This window comes from Zea mays, chromosome 9 (assembly GCF_902167145.1).
Source record: "Zea mays cultivar B73 chromosome 9, Zm-B73-REFERENCE-NAM-5.0, whole genome shotgun sequence".
NCBI lineage: Eukaryota > Viridiplantae > Streptophyta > Magnoliopsida > Poales > Poaceae > Zea > Zea mays.
The window spans coordinates 144,305,812-144,325,844 of record NC_050104.1 but is presented as its reverse complement, the minus strand read 5'-3'; the positions used below and the strand labels follow the sequence as shown (position 1 = coordinate 144,325,844).

The window sequence follows — 20,033 nt, the reverse complement described above, 5'->3', positions numbered from 1 at the left end:
AGAAACGATGGCAGGCACCACATCAGTTCAGATCAGACACCAACATCTGGAACCCACCAAAAGAGGGCCTCAACTCAACTACCATAGAAGGTGAACGTCCGACCCCGACGCTAGTGCTTCTGGATTCTACTCCCCGCTCCGGATCCCCACCCAACCGGCCGCCACCTGCCGCTGCTGCCTGCTGCCCACTAGCTCCCCCGCCAGGCCGACACCCTCTCTCACGCTCACCAAACACACAAAAAAAACCTTGAAATTGTTGCTTACATGCAGTAGTGCAGTCACCAGATTAGAGTGACCAACCACTGTCGTTATCTACATACGTCAGAGTTAGTTTAAACTGTATGCCAGGTACAGAGTACTCTGTGCTTAGGGGGTGTTTGGTTTCTAGGGACTAATTTTTAGTCCCTACATTTTATTCCATTTTAGTTCCAAAATTGTCAAATATAGAAACTAAAACTATATTGTAGTTTCTATATTTAACAATTTATAGATTAAAATGGAATAAAATGAATGGACTAAACATTAGTCTCTAGAAACCAAACACCCCCTTAATCTGGTCTATACGTTGGCTTTGTAAAATGGATGGTCCAAGGAGGGATGGCACTGGCAGTGGCAGGGCCGAGCATAACGGAGACAACTCTACAAGTGACGTGGTATCTTCATGCACTACAGGCGTACACTAAAATACAGTAGTAGTACTAGCGAAGCACGGGCACGGGCAAGAGTTCGGAATGGGACTGGCATAGTATAGCACGCCGCTAGTGGCACTGGCGGCGAGGGCGAGACACCACGCGGCGAGCCACGGCTACGAAGAAACTACACCATCCTGCCACGCAGACACACACACACGCACACATATACGCTTGGTTGGGGAAGTGTAATTAGTGCCTCACTTGCTCGCACACGGCACACCTTATGATTGCTGCTGCTCCGGGATGATAAAGGGAAGAAAAAAAGCGTGACACCAACACGACATCCTCTCCCCTCGTCCGCTCCGCTCTAGCCTGCTGCCATCCTGTCCTCTCGTCTCGTCTCCTCGCGGCGCTCCTCCCCTGCTCGCCACCTCCCGCCCTTTTTAAACCACCACCACTACCAAATTCACTTGCCTCCCCAACACCGCTTGGCCGCTTGGCGCTTGCTGCTGCGGCCCGTCGGTCTAGGCGTCTAGCTAAGCTACCTCGTTATTTAGGCGACGCTTGCATAGCCCAGGGCTTTGACACGACGCGACGCCGATTAAGCGACACGAGGCCAGGTCCCGGTCCCGGTAGCTCGAACGAGGAGCTAAGCAGAGGCGCCGTTCTGCTGGTTGGCTTCTGTGATGGGGTCGTCCACGGACCACGGTGGCGCCGGTTGGCGGGGCAAGAAGCAGGGGTCGCAGCTGTGGAAGAAGGCGCTGCTGCATTCCTCCCTCTGCTTCGTCATGGGCTTCTTCACCGGCTTCGCGCCGTCGTCCGTGTCCGACTGGACGTCCGCGGCGGCGGCGGCGGGCAGCAGCAGCAGCAGCAGCCACGTGGTACGGGCGCTGCCGGCGGGCGGGGCCTTGAACCGGAGCCTGCTGGCGCACGGCGCGGGGCCTGGCTACGACCGGGCAGCGTCTCCGCGCCCGCTCCTGGTGGTCGTCACGACGACGGAGTCGACGCCCGTGGCGTCCGGCGAGCGGGCCGCCGCGCTGACGCGGACGGCGCACGCGCTGCGGCTGGTGGCGCCGCCGCTGCTGTGGGTGGTCGTGGAGGCCGCCCCGGACGCGCCGGCCACGGCGCGGCAGCTGCGCGCCACGGGGCTCATGTACCGCCACCTGACGTACAGGGACAACTTCACCGCCGCGGGCGCGGGCAAGGAGCGCCACCACCAGCGCAACGTGGCGCTCGGGCACGTCGAGCACCACCGCCTCGCCGGCGTCGTCCTCTTCGCGGGCCTCGACGACGTGCTGGACCTCCGCCTCTTCGACCAGATCAGGGAGATCAGGTAGGTTAGGTACCACACAGCCATCCATCATCCTTGCTTCGCGTCGGGTCGCGTCGCGTATTGCCGAAGCAAAGCTCGCTGCTTTTTTTCATTGCACGGCAGTCAAACAAAACGAAGGGAAATGGTTAAAGCGAGCGCCGATCTTTCCTGATGCGAGCAAAATATAAGCTAGGCGCACGTCGACGCCAACGCCATCACGCCATGGGCGCTAGCGCACAAAGCACAGTAGCCATCGCTCGCTGCGAGCGGCTTTTGTCAGGCTGTCGTCCCGAGAGCAACAGCTCACGCACAGAGCACAGTAGCCAGCCACCGCCTGCTGACCTCTGCGGGCGGTGAGAATCCGGGGCATGTGCTGTGAGGAGGTCGCCCTGCCGCTCCCGGCGTCCGCCATTCAAGGGTCCTTTCCCTTTTGGCGGCCACTTGGACTCCTTTTCCCGGCGCCTGCGGCCTGCGGCCTGCGGCCTGCGCTGTACTGTACGACTACTCTTCGCACTTCAGATCTCGGCGTACAGACAGAGAGACAGACATCCGTGCTGCCTTTGCCTCTGTTCCTTTGCGTCCTTTTTATTTGTTTTATTTTATTTTATTTTATTTACTGCAAGTGTCGCGGTACAGCCGTGGTCGGGCGACATCACGACGGGTGGCTGGTGTCCGTCCGGTGTGCTCTACCGGTTTGGTCGCCGGTCATGTGGTAGCGTACGAGACGCCCAAAACGTGTCGGCGAGATGATGATTGCCACCCCTCAACTAACGGGGCCGGGAGAGCCTCCGGCGTCGTATCTGATAGGGCGCCCGGAAAAGAAATGGTGGTGGTGACCGCGGACGCCAGAGCGCGGTTGCATTCCATGCCGATTGCCGTTGGATCCACGGCCGTTGCATCGCCGCCTCACAAATAAATCTTCCCGCTCGTGCTCGTGCCAATCCCGGGTTTCCAGTCACGTTTCTTCTGAACTGAACGCGTAAATCCGCCCTTCTTTCAAGTTTGCTTTGCTTCAAAGCCTGCCTTTTGTTGGCGGCAAGCAATCATGCTAACCAGCTTTCGCGATTCAACAACACGCGTGTCCAGTCTGTACTGCGATTTCGCCTACCCGCTGTCTGATAGATATGAACACCACCGCCATCATCACATGGTGTTCTGGTCAGATAGTACGCACGGCTAGCTACACCTGCGACCTGCTCTGTTAATGAATGTCCCAGTGGTATATATTTTGGGGCTGCCTAGCTTAATGTTCAGTGATTAGCGGACCAGCTTTGGCATTTGACTGCATCTTAGAAACGGCAATAACGTGACATATATGGACAGGACACTGCTAGCTGTTACGTATGTTACCGTACACACAGGAGCGCTCCAGACACAAACTACTCACGACACGATCTGTCTCGTGAAACGCTGATCGAGAATCTGACGACCTCTGATCAATAATTCTTTTGCAGCGCGTTCGGTGCGTGGCCGGTGGCGACGATGTGGCGGGACGAGAGGGAGGTCGTCGTGCGGGGCCCCGCGTGCAGCTCGTCCGCGGTCACCGGCTGGTTCTCCCAGGACCTGAGCGACGGCACCGCGGCTGCTGCCTCTACCACCTCCACCGCGAGGGCGAGGCCTTCTGGCGAGGTGGACGTCCACGGCTTCGCCTTCAACAGCTCCGTGCTCTGGGACCCCGAGCGCTGGGGCCGCTACCCGACCTCCGAGCCCGACAAGTCCCAGGTCAGTGTCAGTCGCTCGGCCGATCACTCACCCTTCACGCACCTACTACTTTCGACACGACATGCATGTGATGTACCACCCCCAGAGTATACTGCTGTACGTAATTAGCAAGCGCTCGCCTCGCCTTTCGCACGGCGCCCTTGCGTTGAAGACGGCCCCGGGTTTTTCATGGGTCAGATTGAAAGACGCATTTCCGCCATGAAAGCGGCGTCTCGGCCGTCGGCTAGCGCGCCGGTCGTGGCTCCTGCATGTGGCACAGCCGCACAGGTAGTTCTGTATCTGTGAGCTGTGTGATAGGGAGGGAGGACGAGCCGAGGGGGGAAAGCCCGAGCCATGTCTCGTGTCGTGGCCCATCTGTCCTAACTTTCCCGGGTCAAACACATCAACCCGATTCACCGGTCAGGCGGTGACAGGTCACTAACACACAGCCTCCTCATGTTGATTATGATTAGCTGCTGGTTTTCTTCTAGCAAATGGCGTGGGTGCAGTGCAGGTGCAGCAATCGACACAGAACAGATCGAATCCCAGAGGATCTGCAGAGATGGCAAATGCCAACTCGTCCTTATTTTCTTTATTATATTCCTTTAATTACTCCGATGCGTTGGGCTGATCTGGTGCCAAGAGAAGAAGATGGGGGTTATTTTAGGGTTACGATTGACTGTCGATCTTTCTTGACCTAACAACTAAAGCAGCCCGTTTGGTGTGACGGTCGGTCAATCATCCAAGGTTATCACTTGCCCCTGACATGGTTTTTATTGTTGGTTCTTCTACTGTTTTATTTTTTTCAGGACTCCACGAAGTTCGTCCAGCAAGTGGTTCTGGAAGATCTTAGCAAGGTGAAGGGCATTCCTTCCGATTGTTCAGAGGTCATGGTATGGCACGTCGATACGGCCGCGCCTTCTCCCTCGTCTCCGCAGAACAAGAGGAGATAGAGAGCTGAACACCATAGAAGAGAACGGACGAGCCTGGAGGACGGCCGGAGTGGTGTACACTGTACATGCATGGCTACACCACTGAGATGCTGATTGTCCTCCTAGCTAGTTGCAAAGAAGGAAAATTTTTGGTTTTCTCACCGGAGGATGGATCCACCTCTGACCCCCCCCCCCCCCCCCCCCCCTCCATCATAATGTGCGATTTTCTGCTATTCTTTTTTTTCCTTAAAAATGTGATATATGTATATTTTCCCTTTTCTTTTTACTCAAGTGGGTTTAGGTGAATACAAACATAATAACCCCTTGAAGTGTTTCTCAAGGATGTAATGGATAGATGGCAAGCTAAAAAAGATCAACTTAACAATGATGATACGCATCATGTTGTCTTTTATTCAGAAGTTTACTCCAATGCAATGCAATGCAATGCAAGGTGTCCAATTCGTAGAAAGGATAGACACCTGTACCAACAAGCATGCTTCGGAAGCGCACAAAGCTAAGGCATTGTTCTTAGTGGCCCCTCTGTACCCGCTCTTGAGTGCCATGGCATGGGCAGTGGGCTGTTGTTTTGTTGGCCCGTCGCCGTCGTGCGGGAAAATCAACTATGGTGAGAGGCTAGGAAGTAGGAACTAGGAGCTGATGTGGATTGGACACATGCTTTTGGAACACAGGATGCTTCAGCAGTCTACGTGCAACAAGCGGCCATTATATATGGAACGTGGTCTTGCAGATAATCCATGATCAGTTACTTAATTTTGAGAGCCTGAGGGGAAGGGAAAGCAATAAACTGAACAAAAAAAAACCTGCACCAACCTGGCAAATGTTTCTCTTTTTCTGTGGAGCGGGTGCCCTTTCCGTTGGTTCTGAATCTCTGAAAGCCCTGAAGAACTGCATGTCCACAGTCCAAACGACAGTAGTAGTGCCGTTGTGTAACGTACGGCATAGTCTAATGCTGCACCTTTTGTTCTTGGGCGAAGACTATCTTCAGGGGTTTGTATGTAATGTAAGCAACAACTCCAACAATGCAGTACCATAACATTCAATGGCTACAAAGAATTCAGCAACATAAGCGATATTCATTTGGAGTGATGCCGATGACTTGGTATTTGTTGGGCCGTTATGGGCCGATAGGTACGGTTCCTTTCTGAACTTCTGGGCCTCCGCACTGTCTTCGTGATTGCAGCCCAGTCCGCATTGTCGCATAGCAATTCGCCCAGCTTTTCGTGGTTTCTGCGGACTCTGCTGTGTGGTGTACTTTGTTGGCGTCTACTGCTGTCTCCACTTCGAGCTCCGTGGCGATCACAATTCACAGCATAGTAGTAAAAACCCACACCACAGTCCTTTTTTTCATCGTAATATAAAATGATAAAACCTGCTGCTGTTCATTCACGGGATCTTCTCCCTGGCGGTGGTGCAGCAGAGCATGGTACCGCGAGAAGTTGATGCTCTCTCTATAGTCTACATGGTGCAGCGAATTACCTTCCGGTCAGGCCATTCCACCAGGCCGTGCACATTATTTACAAAATAGAGTTAAAATAAAAATTAAGATAGAAAGTCTGATAGAGCTTAGCCGCAGCGAATGATAGCACCGCGTTGGAGGCTAGAGGGGTATGTATATCCCCTCCCGGTCAGCCGCAGCGAATTTACTTCCTTCGTCTGTAAAAAGAACGGGACTTAAACCCAAATTTAATCAAGTCTATAACTAATATATATATTTATATATATACATTTAAAAATTATATAGAAATGTATTCTGTAACTAATACAGTAAAGTTTACTTCATGTTATGAATATCCAGCTTCTTCATCTTGTCGAAAAAACGAGACGAAGGAAGTACTCAAGGTCGATCGGCTGGTTCGTTAAGGCTTTCCGGCGGGCTGTAGTGCTGCGTCAACCTTTTTTTTTTTCCATAGAGCAGAAGCAAAAGTAAGAAACATGGAAGGAAAGAAAAGGTGCACTGGCCGGGGTTGTCGTTGACCGACAGTCTTGACGTCTCGTCTGGCACACTCGCTTCGCTGCCTAGTGACTAGACTACTGACTAGTAGGTGTACGTGTACTCCTCCTACTCCATGTGGAATGTGTGGTTCTCAGCCGTCGTTGCAACTTGCAAGAGAGAGGACCATCCATCCGGCGGCAACGATGACACAGCCACTGGACTTTCCGCCTGAGCCTGAGCCTGAGCCTGAGCCTGAGCCCTTCGGGCCTGCCATGCGGCCGGCGCGACAAGTGACACCCGCGCCAGACCTCAACTACTATACTATAGGAGTATTCCAGTTCAGAAGATCACTGAAGGATCAAATCAAACCGCCATATTCCCCGGCCCACGGCACCACGCCATCGATCCCGCTTTCGTAGCGGCTGCCCCACTTGTCATCAACCAACCACCCAACGCACAGGCACGTTCCGCTTCAGCACCGCTCGCTCACTCGCCGGTTGTATGTCTTTGCATGGCACCTTATCTCGACCGGCCGGTTACGTCTCGCTGGGTGGAATCAGATTCGTCCTTTTCATGTGGAATCAGAGGCGCCAGAGAACGAAATATCGTGTGATGACTCATCAGCGGCCAAGATGAGGCCTAGCCTACCCGCGGGGCCTATTATTATCCTCTCTCCATCCCTCCACCACCTGTCCCGTGGACAGCTCACCTCTTGGTTCTAGAAGCAAAGATCATATGCAAAGACCTGCCTCCTTTCGTTCCATTGTTTTCTTTTGTCCCTTTTAGCGCCATGGACAATTGTTATTAAGAAGCCAGCTTTGCAACATAATCTCGTCGGCGTTACTGGAATATAGGGATCTAAGGGATGCACACACCCTGCAATCCATTCCGGCCTTGTTTGGATAACCAGTTCCAGACGGAGAAAAAGTGGAGCCTGCCGCATGCATCAGCTACGAACAGATCCCACCGTCCACTCCCGAGACCCAGCCTGCGAGATCGCGTCCCGCCGACGCGCCGCGCGCGGGGTCGCTGCGCGAACCGGAGCACGCGATCCTGCCGCCCTACGGTGCGGTGGGCGCCCACTCCACCGGCTCGAAGCGTAACCGGTACGCGCGCGTGGCTCGGCTCGGCGGCGGCTGTGGGCTGTGGGCCTGTGGCCCGTGTTGTTTTGCCGCCGCGCGTCGTGGACCCGTGGTGGCCTTGTGGCAGTGCAGGTGGCGAATCGTGGCGGTTGGAGGCTAGCGTGCGTGGTATGATGATGGATTGATGGGCCAGGGGCGGTCGCCGGTCGGTCTCCGCCAGCCGGTCCAAGCGTCCTCGTCCGGTTGCGCCGCCGTCCCATCTCTGCTAGAGCCACACAGGGGGTTTTCGACGACAGTCAAAACACGGACAGTCTCTCGATATTCTACTATCTCCTCTCTGCTCCATATTTCAAATTATAAACCATTTCTACTATTTTAGATATATTGTATATCTAGACGTATAACGAGATCTATATAAAAAACCAAAATACAGCATAATTTTAGAATAAATAAAATAAATCATAAGATATTTTATATTTTCTAGATAAACCAGTTTCAATATACATACATACATACAGATATACCATACATGTACATAGTAAAAACTACATATCTAAAAAAATCAAAATATATCTCTACTATATTTTAGTGGCTACTTCGTCGTGCTCGTGCGTCGGCAAAAAAAATAGAGGTCATGGACACCAGGGAATTGAATTGAACCTAGGATCATTAGGACAACGACCTCAAGGGTTACCACTCTACCATGTGATTATCTGTGTTATGTAAAGACGCAATATTATAAATATGCATATACTGTTAATTAGAAAATAAAAAACAAACTTATGTTTAAATAAATATTTATTTAAATAAGAACTAATTATATGATATATAAAAACCGTAGCAATATACGAACAACTAACTAATTATAGTTTAAAGTGACACTTTCTTAATTGACGCTAGTAAAGTTTTTGGTTTTTTTTGCCCTTAGAGCAACATTCTTTTTAATTTAACGGTGGATGTAAATTAGGTTCCATATATGCCACTGCCATTAGTTCTAACCTCTAACAGTATTCTATACTATACTTAAAGCACCAGTTTCAACGGTCGTCACGCGTCATCTTTTTACAAATAACTCCCCACGGTTATTTCAAATTAATTCGTTGCACGTCTATATATGGCCAAATGGCGGCCCAGCATGGGCCAGACGCTCGCGGGCCACAACTCTGGCTCAGGCACGCCATGCCGGCCTGCTGACTATGACGGGCAACCTGTCGGCCCATTTGATTAAATCAGCGTAAAATATTAAAAAGCGGTGCATGAGGTGGGATTCGAATCCATGCTCTGATGGAACAAGGGCGGTAAACATTAGATGAAGTTGTCTAACCAGTAGAACATCATGTTCAGATATTTTTAATATTGAATATAAATTGTATATATGTATATACGTTTTTTTAAAAAAATAAAAAAAAATATAATCGTGTCGGGCCGGACCAGCACTACAGGCCGAGGCTACAGCCCAAGCATGACACGATGTTCTTGGCTCTTGCAAGCATTAGGTTATTTCTAAGACCACATTGGCGCAATGGACTCCATGGTGTTTGAGGTTGCTGAATTGGATAGAGCAACGATGATTTATCACACTAACAGTAAAATAAAAGGTTATTTGTTTGTTTTAAACGTTAGTAATTGCTACGAAGTAGTATAACTTATATGGAGCGCATCCAATTTTTATTGATGCCTGCCTTAGCAATCACTCCATATTTTGATCCAACTTTTTTATAAGTTTGAGTTCATGTGACTTATTTTAGAAACTTGAGCTCACAAATTTTCTCTTATTTGGTCTCTGTATGGTGAAATTATGTCATTTTATAATCTCTGTTTGTTTAGTTAGTCGTTATGAACTCTCTTTTAATCGCTCACTTCATTGACCGTGTTGTACCATGATATATTGCATGGAGTAAACAATAACATGAGTTAGCCAAATCAAAAAATATTATACAGAGAGTGGATACCATCAATAAAAAATCTTGAAAATTTTTTGGTGGATAGTTTACGTGGGTATTGTTGTAAGCCGTAGCAACGCACGGGCAACCGACTAGTAGTGTTAAATTTCACGTGAAAAGATGTTTTTCCAATTAAATAAATAATTATCTGAACAATCATTTACGTACAGATACTTTAAATAAAAATTTGTGCCATTAAAATAGCTATTATAAAAAAATAACCTAAGGTAATTAATTAATTTAATTAGAGGAGTACTAAGTACCCAGTCCATTTTACTATTTTAGATTGTGTACTGTTTTAGTTTTGTTAGGTCAATCTTCTTGGATTTTGACTAAGCCTATAAGAAGAACCCAATATCTACAACATCAATTTCATTTCTAAATTTTGTTGACACAGTGCACTAAACAAATGTGTGGGATAACGTTGAAAACTTCAAATGTCTGTAAACAACTTAATTCGGACATTTACAAGAGTAGTCTCTTAAGGGCCTGTTTGTTTAACCCCATGGATTATATAATCTAGATTATTTTTGGAGGATTATATAATCTGGATTATATAATCTGAGTAGTCCCGTTTGTTTATCCAGATTATTTGAGTTGTTAATAAGATTCTTTTGTATGATGAAGACATTAATGCCAATGGTGGGTTATAATGGCAATGGTGGGTAATTTCTAGGAAACTTTAAAGGGTAGTGGGGAAGTGGGAAAAAAATAATCTGAAATAAGCACCTCCTCACTTGCTTATGGATTATCATAATCTAAAGAGTTAGATTATATAATCTCGGCAAATAAGCTGGACTGTTTGTTTGCCTCTTAGGATTATTTAATCCATATTATATAATCTGAGGGGTAAACAAACAGGCCCTAAGTTTTCTTGTTGTGAACGCAGGAACAAAATGGAAACACCACTTTTCAATTTTTGTGACCCACTCCAGCACTCCTGCATGCCAGTACAACTCCGTGGCAGTTGCGAGCCGCCGTGCCGCCTCTCACATTTCCTACGGCCTAGATCCGTGGACGCTCGTGGTCGTGGGGAAGAAAGCAACCCGGGCCCGGAACCACCAAAGCCAGAGACACCCACCAGAAACTCCTAGACTCCTAGTACAGTTTTACCCACACAGCCTAGCGGGACCTACAAGTCAGCCAAACGTCTCAAGCTCGCCATTTCGCCTCGGTTTCCAGCTCCCACTCCTCCCTTCCTCGCTTCCCAATCTCCAAACCTCTCACTTGCACGGGAGCACGTACAGCCGTACAGGCGGAGCCAAAGCGATCGGCGCCGCGGCGGCAAGACGTCGTCGGCGGCGACGATGACGTGGCACGAGGACCTGGCCACTCACGTGGGGAACACGGGCGTTCGCCTCCCCGGCGCCGGAGGTCACGCGCCGGCGGCGGCGAATGTTGCTGCGGCGGGGGCCGGGTGGTACGGGGAGGAGGAAGAGGGGAGGGCGGAGGAGGGGTGGGCGCAGCAGGCGAAGGGGTTCGCGGAGTCGACGGCGGAGATGCTGCGGGAGCTGGGCCGGGGGCTGTGGGACGTCGCCGCGCAGAGCCTCGCCGGCGCCGAGGACAGCGAGGTGGCGCGGCGGCTCCGGAAGCGGGCGGCGGCTACGGGGAAGCGCCTCAGCTTCATGAACGAGTACCTCCCCGAGGAGCGCGACCCGGTGAGGTGTTGGCTCACCGTCGCCGCAGTCGCATTCGTCTCGCTCCTAGGTAACCGCTGATCTCGCGTCCGCCGCTCTTGTCCGCGTCAGCGCCGCTACGCCCCGCGCTCGCGTGACGCGTCTCTGCTTCTAGCTGAGCCTGCAACTGTGGTTCGTGGCGTCACGCAACATGCTGTATGGGTTTTGTCTCGTATTTGTTCTTTTACGGGGATGGATCTAACTGACTGTGGAGAATCGGGAATAAACTCGTGTTTCAGTTTCTGTTGCGGGTTTTATTTTGAATTTTGGATTGTAACTTCTCTCTGTGAGCAGATATCTAGTCTGTAGTACGTTTCACTGTCCAGTTGGTGGGAAAACGTGGCATTCGCAACCATACATTTTCAGACCCTGGGGTCATGCCTAGTTTACTCGCTCAACGTTGCGTTGACAAGAAGAACCCACAACTACACTACTGTTTCATGCGTATTCTGGGTTTGTGTTTGATCCGCTGAATCATTGCAATGGTTAAGGATACCACTAGTCAATTGTTTTACCTTTTGAGTTCCTTGTCACGGAATGGGACAAGGGGAACTGTTTCATCCTATTTCATTCACATATGTACAGATGGTTTGTCTAGTGTGTCTAGTTTAAGTAATTGATTTCCATGGAGAGCACTGTTTATTTCTCATTTTAGTCCGATTTACTCTGTCACTGATTTATTGTGTACATTTTGTGATCAGTTTGGTTCATTGTGGGCCAAAGCTTCTTGCTTGAGAACTGCAACATGTTAATTTATATATGTTTCGAATAATTTATGAATTTAATGTGACATCTTCCATGATATCATAATGTTATAAATTTATGGCCATCCAGTTATAATAGCACAATGCAAAATATATTCATTAGTGCCGAAATGTTCACACCTGATACAGTTTGTCCGTGTAGAGATCAGTGCACCACTTTAATTGCTTAATGAGAATGTTCTCCATGCAGTTTTAGGTTTTGGGAGTGGCAATGAAACTCCAGTAGAGCTTCCAAAGAAACTTATCATCGGCCCCCCAAGTGCTGATAGAATCCAACTTCCTGATGGACGGCATCTGGCTTATCAAGAACAAGGAGTTTCAGCTAACAGAGCAAGATTTTCACTGATTTATCCTCATTCTTTTCTTTCATCAAGGCTAGCAGGTAGGGAGTCTAGTCGAGTTGGTATGGCATGTTAGTTTATCAGAGCGTTACATCATTTACCGGACACTGTTGGCATTTCCATGCTTCCTATTTGATCTACATTGTTCTTTCTCATGCAGGAATCCCTGGAATTAGAGCATCTCTTCTGGAAGAATTTGGAGTACGACTTGTGACCTATGATCTTCCTGGTTTTGGTGAGAGCGATCCACACATAGGCCGGAATCTCAATTCTTCTGCAATGGACATGCTCTATCTGGCTAATGCTCTCAATATTCCGGAGAAGTTCTGGGTTGTGGGCTATTCTGGAGGTGGAATGCATGCCTGGAGTGCTCTTCGTTACATTCCTGATCGCATTGCTGGTACCTACTTCATGTTTTTTCTTCTACATTGTTTTGGATTTGTAAGTTTATATTTTGGCAAGTTGTTGAGGAGGGGGCAGCTTTCGTGATCTTCTTCGCTTGGGGCTCCGATTGAGTTTCCTCTTAATATAATATTGTGGGAGCGGTATTTCCCCTACTGCCCGAGTTTTTTTTATGGGGATGCCTATTTGGATGCAGTTGTTTTTTGACACTTGCACAGTGACCCATTGTTTTCAGCCTGTGGATATGCAATGTCATACCTTGCTTATCCCTTTTGAACTTCAGAAGACTTAACTTAATTCTGGAAATGATTGTGACCTAAACATAATGCGATCCATGCTTTACATTTCTGTAAGCTTGTTAGTATATCACTTTTGCCTCTATGATAATGAAATGTGGGTGCTCTATTCAATTGGATTACTCAGCACCATCCAAATGTTTAACGATTTTTTTGAAACTGAAAGCACAGATGCACATATGTCTTCCTTGTTTGGAACCTTGATCTGGTCAAGACATAACTACTATTGCATCTTAAGATAAGATGTGGTTGTTTCAGTCAAAAGCACTTATTGCTTTTCTATTCAAAGAACACAGACCTTACATGCTTATTGTATATGTTACTGGTAGGTCTGCTGATATGTTATTTATATTCCGAGTCCAGGTGCAGCAATGTTCGCACCTATGGCAAATCCATATGACTCCAAGATGACCAAAGATGAGAGGCGTAAAACATGGGATAGCTGGTCAACGAAACGGAAACTGATGCACATTTTAGCTCGGAGGTTTCCATCACTACTACCATTCTTTTATCGCCAAACCTTTCTTTCTGGAAAGCAAGGACATCCAGAGAGTTGGTTGTCGCTGTCATTGGGGAAGAAGGTATGCTAAAGTGTTATGTACTATCTCAAAGTACCAATGAAACATTGGGATGCTGCTGTAGGGCATGGGTTTGCTTTACCATTCTTGCTCTTACTGTTCACCATCAAGGTTCTTTAAAATGTAGAAAGCTTCTGTTTATTTCAAAAGGCATAGGAAAATCAAATGCAAGATGTGTGGTATTATTGTACAACAAACAACGACACGAGGAAGAAGTGGCACTGGATTTTAGTTAGATAAATACTTTTTTTAAAAACAATATTCAGTTGAAAAGTTGGAGCATCTATGTTTATCTTCCATGTTCCATGTGCTACAGTACGCTCGTTATGTGTTCGACATAGGTAAACAACAACTTCAGCATTGTCTTGCTTCATGAGCATGTTAGTGACTGATTTATCCATGCATGATTGGTGCTAGGTTAAGAATTTTTAGTATTCATCCCTTTTATTAAATGCGAACATTTGCCTTTTCTCGTGCCAAGTACTAATGTTATGACATAATTCAGGACAAAACTTTACTGGAAGGTCCTGCGTTCAATGCATTCTGGGAAAGGAATGTTGCAGAGTCTGTGCGCCAGGGAGATGCAAGGCCATTTGTGGAGGAAGCTGTGCTGCAAGTATCTGACTGGGGTTTCAGCCTATCTGACATCCAAATGCAGAAGAAAGAGGCTCGAGGCTTTTTTGAACTCATCAAGTCTCTCTTCAATCAGGCTGAAAGAGAGTGGGTGGGATTTCTGGGCCCAATACATATATGGCAGGTTTGTACTCTGTTCTCTTAAACCGGACGTGATCCAAAAGCATGGCGGCATTTAGTAGAAACTTAAGAAAACTTCAGCTATTTCACACATAGCGTGCTTGCACACAATGACGTTGTTTAGAAGTTGTTCTGTAGCTGCCTAGCATCCGGGCTCATCAGTTTCTGTTTATTGTGGTCATACTGTCAGAGTCTGTGCATGTCAAGGTTGCATCAGCTGTAACAGCATAGATGAAAGGTTGCATCAATAGTGATTGTAGCTGAAGAGTATTGGTTGTGCATGATTCATGAAAATTGATGCATAAATGTGCGTAATATCGTTATTGGTTTTATATGTACTAACAAATAGCAACTTCCAAATGGTATAAGTACTGGGAAATGGAGACACTATAAAAGCATCGTGCATTGTCAATTGGACACAACGAATTGGATATGTCCATTATGTTGCTTGGTGGTTCAACTTCTCAAACTATATGCCTTGCATGTTTGTGTAGCCGAATAAGGGATTCCCGAAGGCTGAAGCACTAACCTTTCATATCTCAATAGGGGATGGATGACCGAGTGATCTCGCCGTCAGTGGCTGAATTTGTGCGGCGGTTGGTTCCAGGAGCCACGGTCCACAAGCTTCTTGATGAAGGTCACTTCTCATACTTCTGCTTCTGTGACGAGTGCCACAGGCAGATATTCTCCACCCTCTTCGGCATTCCCCAGGGCCCTATGAACCCTGCACCGCAACCCAGCGAGGTCGTTTCAGAGCTCAACGAAGAAATAACAGTACCAGACAATGTCACAGATCAGGAACAAGGAAAATCAGGCCTGCCCTGATCAAGATCAGTTTTCAGGATCAACAGTATAGATACAAGACATTACTACTAAACACAACACCTCATATCGACGGGACAGGCTTTTCGTCGCTGCTTGTGGACTGAGCTGCTCCTCTTGCGGAGTCTTGAAGGATGAAGGCAAAGTATTGGATAGAGGCTGTGCCGTTTCACTTGGATGTACAAAAATGCTCATTACAGATTCGCACGGCACCTGCTCGGTGTGCTTTTAGTATAGTCGGCATTAACATTCGATTAACCTGCTATGACTGCATTATAGGCTTCTTTTAGCACATTTGTTTTGGCATGCGAACCCAATGGTTCAATTGCGTCCTCAGCTGAATTTTGTTACTTTGTCAGGGACTGTTTGATGTAGCTCCACTAACTCTAGATTGACCTAATTCAGCTTTACTTCACAAGAAAAAAATTAGTCAAACGGTTCAGTTTCACTAAAATGGTGAATCTGGGGGCTATATTTACAATTTTGGTGGACCTCCTTAAAGGACGCTCTATCAACTTAAGTTTGGTGGAGTTGACTAATACTATCTCAGTTGACCTTTTTTAAGAAAAAACTTTGATAACTCGTTTTATTCAAAATATTTAATAGAAAATGTAAATTTAAATCACGCTTAAACGACCTTGAATGATAAAACAAATTACAACAAATTAAATGATAACTCACGATTTTCTTAATAAAACTAGTGATCAAAGTATTTGAAAAAGTTAACAGCGTAATATATTCGTGAACGAACAAAGTAATATATTCGTGAACGGAGGGAATATTAGTTATGTAGTCTATTAGTTTGTTCTTATTTTTCGTTGCTTCTTTTCTATACTTTTACTTTTTTATTTATGGTTGGTAGTTGCGTCCTGCGCAGCATCGACGATTGCTCCCCAAATCGATTCTCTCTCCCTCACACAGCCACACCAACTATTACCACCATCGGCAGCTCCTCTCCCCTCTCGAGAAGCCTCCCCTCTCGAGCAGCCCTGGCTCCTTCGGTCGAGCATGCCCTCTCCCTCACTTGGTCGGTCATGTCTGCGCCATTCTCACCTTGGTCGTCCGATCATGTCGACCACCTTTGGTCGGGCGTGCCCTCTCCCTCACTTGATCGGTCATGCCTGCGCCATTCTCACATTGGTCGTCCGATCGTATCGACCATCTGCCTATACCATAGGGCTAGGCAGAAAGCCCGTAATCCGAAACTTGAACTCGAAATACCCGAACTCGGACCCGAAACCTGAATTTCGTTCGAGAAATTTGGGTGACAACTTGTAGAACCCGAATTTATTTCGTGTAATTCGGGTACCTAAAATTCTCGAATTTTCATGTGACATATACTCATATCATTGCTAATTATTAATTTGTGCATCTATAATTATGTGTAAGTGTTTACGACTTGTGATTGTAGATTGCCTGTGTTTTTTAAGTGCATGTATATCATTATTCAAAATTTGTTTTTGTAGTAATTTAATAGGGTGTTTATGAAGCTGACACGACAGGTCAAGTAGTTCAGGAGTACTCAAACCCGAACCTAAAATTTCGGGTACCCGAATTTTAGGGTATTGTAAAACCTATTGTAATTTTGGTACTAATTCTCAGAACCTGGACTTTAAATTATCCGAATTACCTGATTCGAAAATTTCGAGTAACCCGAACGTCCACCCCTATATTGCCCAGCTATGCGATCGCGCCTTGGCCGGTCGCCCACACTTATTATGTGTCACTCAGTCATCCGCTCACTACATAGTCACCTACGTCTCTGGTCGTGTCTGTCCACAACTCTTTCATGATGTGTTTTCTTTTTTAGAGAAAGAAGGAACAAAATACATTGACACATGGGGTCTATCCTAAGGACAACATAATTAACTTCAACTAAATGCCCCTGCATGGATATGAAGTTATCGCATTTACCAAATAATTCCACGCTGGATCTTAGAGTCACTAGTGAAGTTGTTCCATTGTGAATCCTAGATTCAAATTCAAATTTTAATTAGCGGAGCTCTACCAAATAAAATAGGCCCTTAAGCCTTAAGGCCTTACTAGTTATGACATGATGCAATAGTCTAATCCCGTTTAAGTTTAGACCCTTTTCTAGATCCTACTCATGTGGAAGTCTTTGGTACTAGATCTACTCTTTCTATGGTCTTTGTGATGTATACACAAAAAATACCATAAATGCGAACACAAGGTGGAGATGTGCCCTTATGGTTTGGGTCTATGACACATGATTATAAACAAAGTAGCATCTTGGTTTGGGCCCTGTGGACTAATCAGGTGTGAGTATGTGCAACATGTCTCTTGCCTTGTGAAGGTAAATGTACTATATGCCATTTCTAACTTAGTTTTGGTGATTAATGACCAACATAACCTCGAGTACTAACCAGTTTGCTAAGTATGCACTTGCAGGTTCATAAGTACCAATTTGTAGAATCTAATTCATCTTATAGCTCAAATAGAAGCAAAATAGGGCAAAGCTTGGATGAGGTGAGCTATAACTAGTTCAAAAGTTTGGATAAGTTTTAACTGCCCTTAGGAATGTTTCTGAGAACCTTATAAGTTTTGGGTTGAGATAATTTAGAGAAAGGTGCATTTATACGTGAGTTTAAGCCTAAACCAAGACTTTGAGTTGGACATAAGAAGGTGAGAATCTATGGCTTAGACCAGATGGACATACTCAAATAAGTTTGTCTAAGTCACAGGAAGATCATCAAGATCAACCAAATTAACTAGAAGAAGAAATGAAGAAAAGAGTTGAAGGTCAGCTATTTTGGGGCGTGCCAGATATTCTTTTTAGAGGCGGTTGCAGGAGGCTTGATTGGCCTATAGGCTTGATGCACCGAACCACCAAACCACTTTATCAGAGAGGACTGCAGAGGCACAACTAAGGCCTGGCGCACCGGTGGCACGTCGGACCTCTATACCAGAAAGGTCTATAGATGGAGCTCGGAGTACCTTGGCACGTTGGACCAGTACAGTGTGCACTAGACCAGTCGGATCCAACGGGAAGCTTTAGCTTTCAACCGTCAGCTTCAATTGCTATCTAACATGGTAAACACGTGCAGAATCCGGTGATGCACCAAACCGGTTCGATGAGTCCACAGAAGGCATGGTCGAAGGCAATCTATCGTGGTTTTCGGGGCCGGTGGACAATAAGATTTGTGTTCGGCAGGGGTGTTAGCGCGGACTCACTCCGAATGGTGTGCTATGGAGGGCTCGAGGATGGATTTGAGGCAAGTTGGTTATACTAGTTCAGGCCGGAGCCCTAGTCTAGTGTCACACCCGGATTTTAGGGGCACCAAGACCCGGGCGCGAACATAATCACCAGGTGTGCTGGGACCAAGTCTCACACATATGATGAATAGTGGCACAGGATCGAATGTCACATCTTTATATATAACAGGAGTTCTATACAAAAATAATTACATTATAAGGAGACAACGGTCCAGCAACCCAAAGTTGACTGGGAGACGACGACCTAGACCTCTCACGAACACATCGCAGCATCCTCCAAGCGCCTCATCCTGCGGTACCTGTTCTTGACCTGTGGGGGGGGTGTGAGACAGCAAGAGTGAGCTCACATACGTTCATCGCTCAACAAGTTGTGGGGAATAATGTGCATGAACTCGCCAAAGGTGGGAGCTCACGTGAAGTGTAAGGCTTACCAAAGGGGATGGTTAGAGCTGAGCATTGCTTTTAAAGTTGGTCAAAATTTTATTAGCAATTACTAAGTATAAGTAAATACCAACCCAATTAAGTAGTAGAACAAAAGTAACAACCTCACCTGCGATGCAATGCATATGACAAATTGAGTTTAAGTTCCATAATTTAATCATGTGAGGGTCCGAGCTGCTCATGACCGTGAGCACGGCTAGTATACCAGTTTTACACTCTGCAGAGGTGGCACATCTTTACCCACAAGTCATGTTACCCATCTGCCAAGGGATCGCGACTTCCCATACACCTCTACCGAGGAGGCGAGGCAGGGTAACACTACGAGGCCTTTACAAAGTTCCACTAGCTTCAGAAAACCCGCTACAGTTTATAGGAAGCTCCAATGCAGGAATCCCTTGCAGGACCGCCATCACAGCAAAATCCTCCCGAGGGCCTCCCTACACTGACCACTCCCCTACTGCCCTTGCCCCTTTCAGGTAAGGTAGTCTTCCACTAGCTTTCCTAATTAATCAGCCAAGGGCGTCCCATTAAACCCTTGTGGTAGCACTGTTTTCCCGGGTGGTCGCTCCATGTTCCAATTAACATAATGATCTTATCATGAACGATAAATAACAACGGATAACAAAAGTATAATCATGAGTAATGTATCTTTGATACCCAAAACCACATAAAGCACTAGCAAGTACTACCCAAAAAGTTCAGTGGTAACAAGGTATAAAGATAATCAAACTAGGGTAACCTATTGGGTCCCATCAAAATTAACCTATGCAAATCATTATGATTAATCAGAACATGAGTAGGTAAAAAGAAGTGATCAAGGGCACAACTTGCCTGGGACTTGAGATTCCAGGTACCAGGATGATCTTCAGGTGGCTCGTAACCTCGCGCTAGTCGTAGCAATACAAACAAACATGGCATAGGCAAAATTAACATCACATCAAACATATATGCAAAATACATAATAATGATCTATATATTGAAATAAGATCACAGGAACAAGAATTATAATTTTTGGAGTTACAGATTTTAAGTTATGAATTTTCAAAGGTTTTATGTGTTTGAAATAGAATTAGATGAGGAATATTTTCTTTCTGTTTTCATGACCAAACAGAGGCTCTAAGTGATGGAGAATAAAAGTACAAAATTTTAGAAACTGGAATGGAGTAATTT

General features: G+C 46.6%; 2 protein-coding genes across 4 annotated transcripts; both read left to right on the top strand.

Moving 5' to 3' along the window:
• The first annotated feature begins 1,029 nt into the window (after window positions 1-1,029).
• On the top strand, window positions 1,030-4,962 carry LOC113687178 (uncharacterized). Its single transcript, NM_001367489.2, has 3 exons — window positions 1,030-1,965; window positions 3,399-3,666; window positions 4,455-4,962. The coding sequence occupies exons 1-3, from the start codon at window positions 1,319-1,321 to the stop codon at window positions 4,596-4,598; spliced, it is 1,059 nt and encodes a 352-aa protein (NP_001354418.1). The 5' UTR covers window positions 1,030-1,318; the 3' UTR covers window positions 4,599-4,962.
• A 5,464-nt stretch (window positions 4,963-10,426) lies between these two features.
• LOC100274584 (alpha/beta-Hydrolases superfamily protein) lies at window positions 10,427-15,598 on the top strand. Of its 3 annotated transcripts, none has more exons than XM_023300964.2 (6): window positions 10,427-11,263; window positions 12,187-12,378; window positions 12,498-12,737; window positions 13,399-13,616; window positions 14,119-14,370; window positions 14,913-15,598. In XM_023300964.2, exons 1-6 carry the CDS (start codon window positions 10,864-10,866, stop codon window positions 15,189-15,191), a joined length of 1,581 nt encoding a protein of 526 aa, XP_023156732.1. In that variant the 5' UTR covers window positions 10,427-10,863; the 3' UTR covers window positions 15,192-15,598. The 3 variants fall into 3 exon arrangements, with proteins under 3 accessions (XP_023156732.1, XP_023156733.1, NP_001142409.1); XM_023300965.2 differs by having other exon boundaries at window positions 14,861-15,577; NM_001148937.1 differs by lacking the exon at window positions 14,913-15,598 and having other exon boundaries at window positions 10,745-11,263; window positions 14,119-14,803.
• Window positions 15,599-20,033: the final 4,435 nt, after the last annotated feature.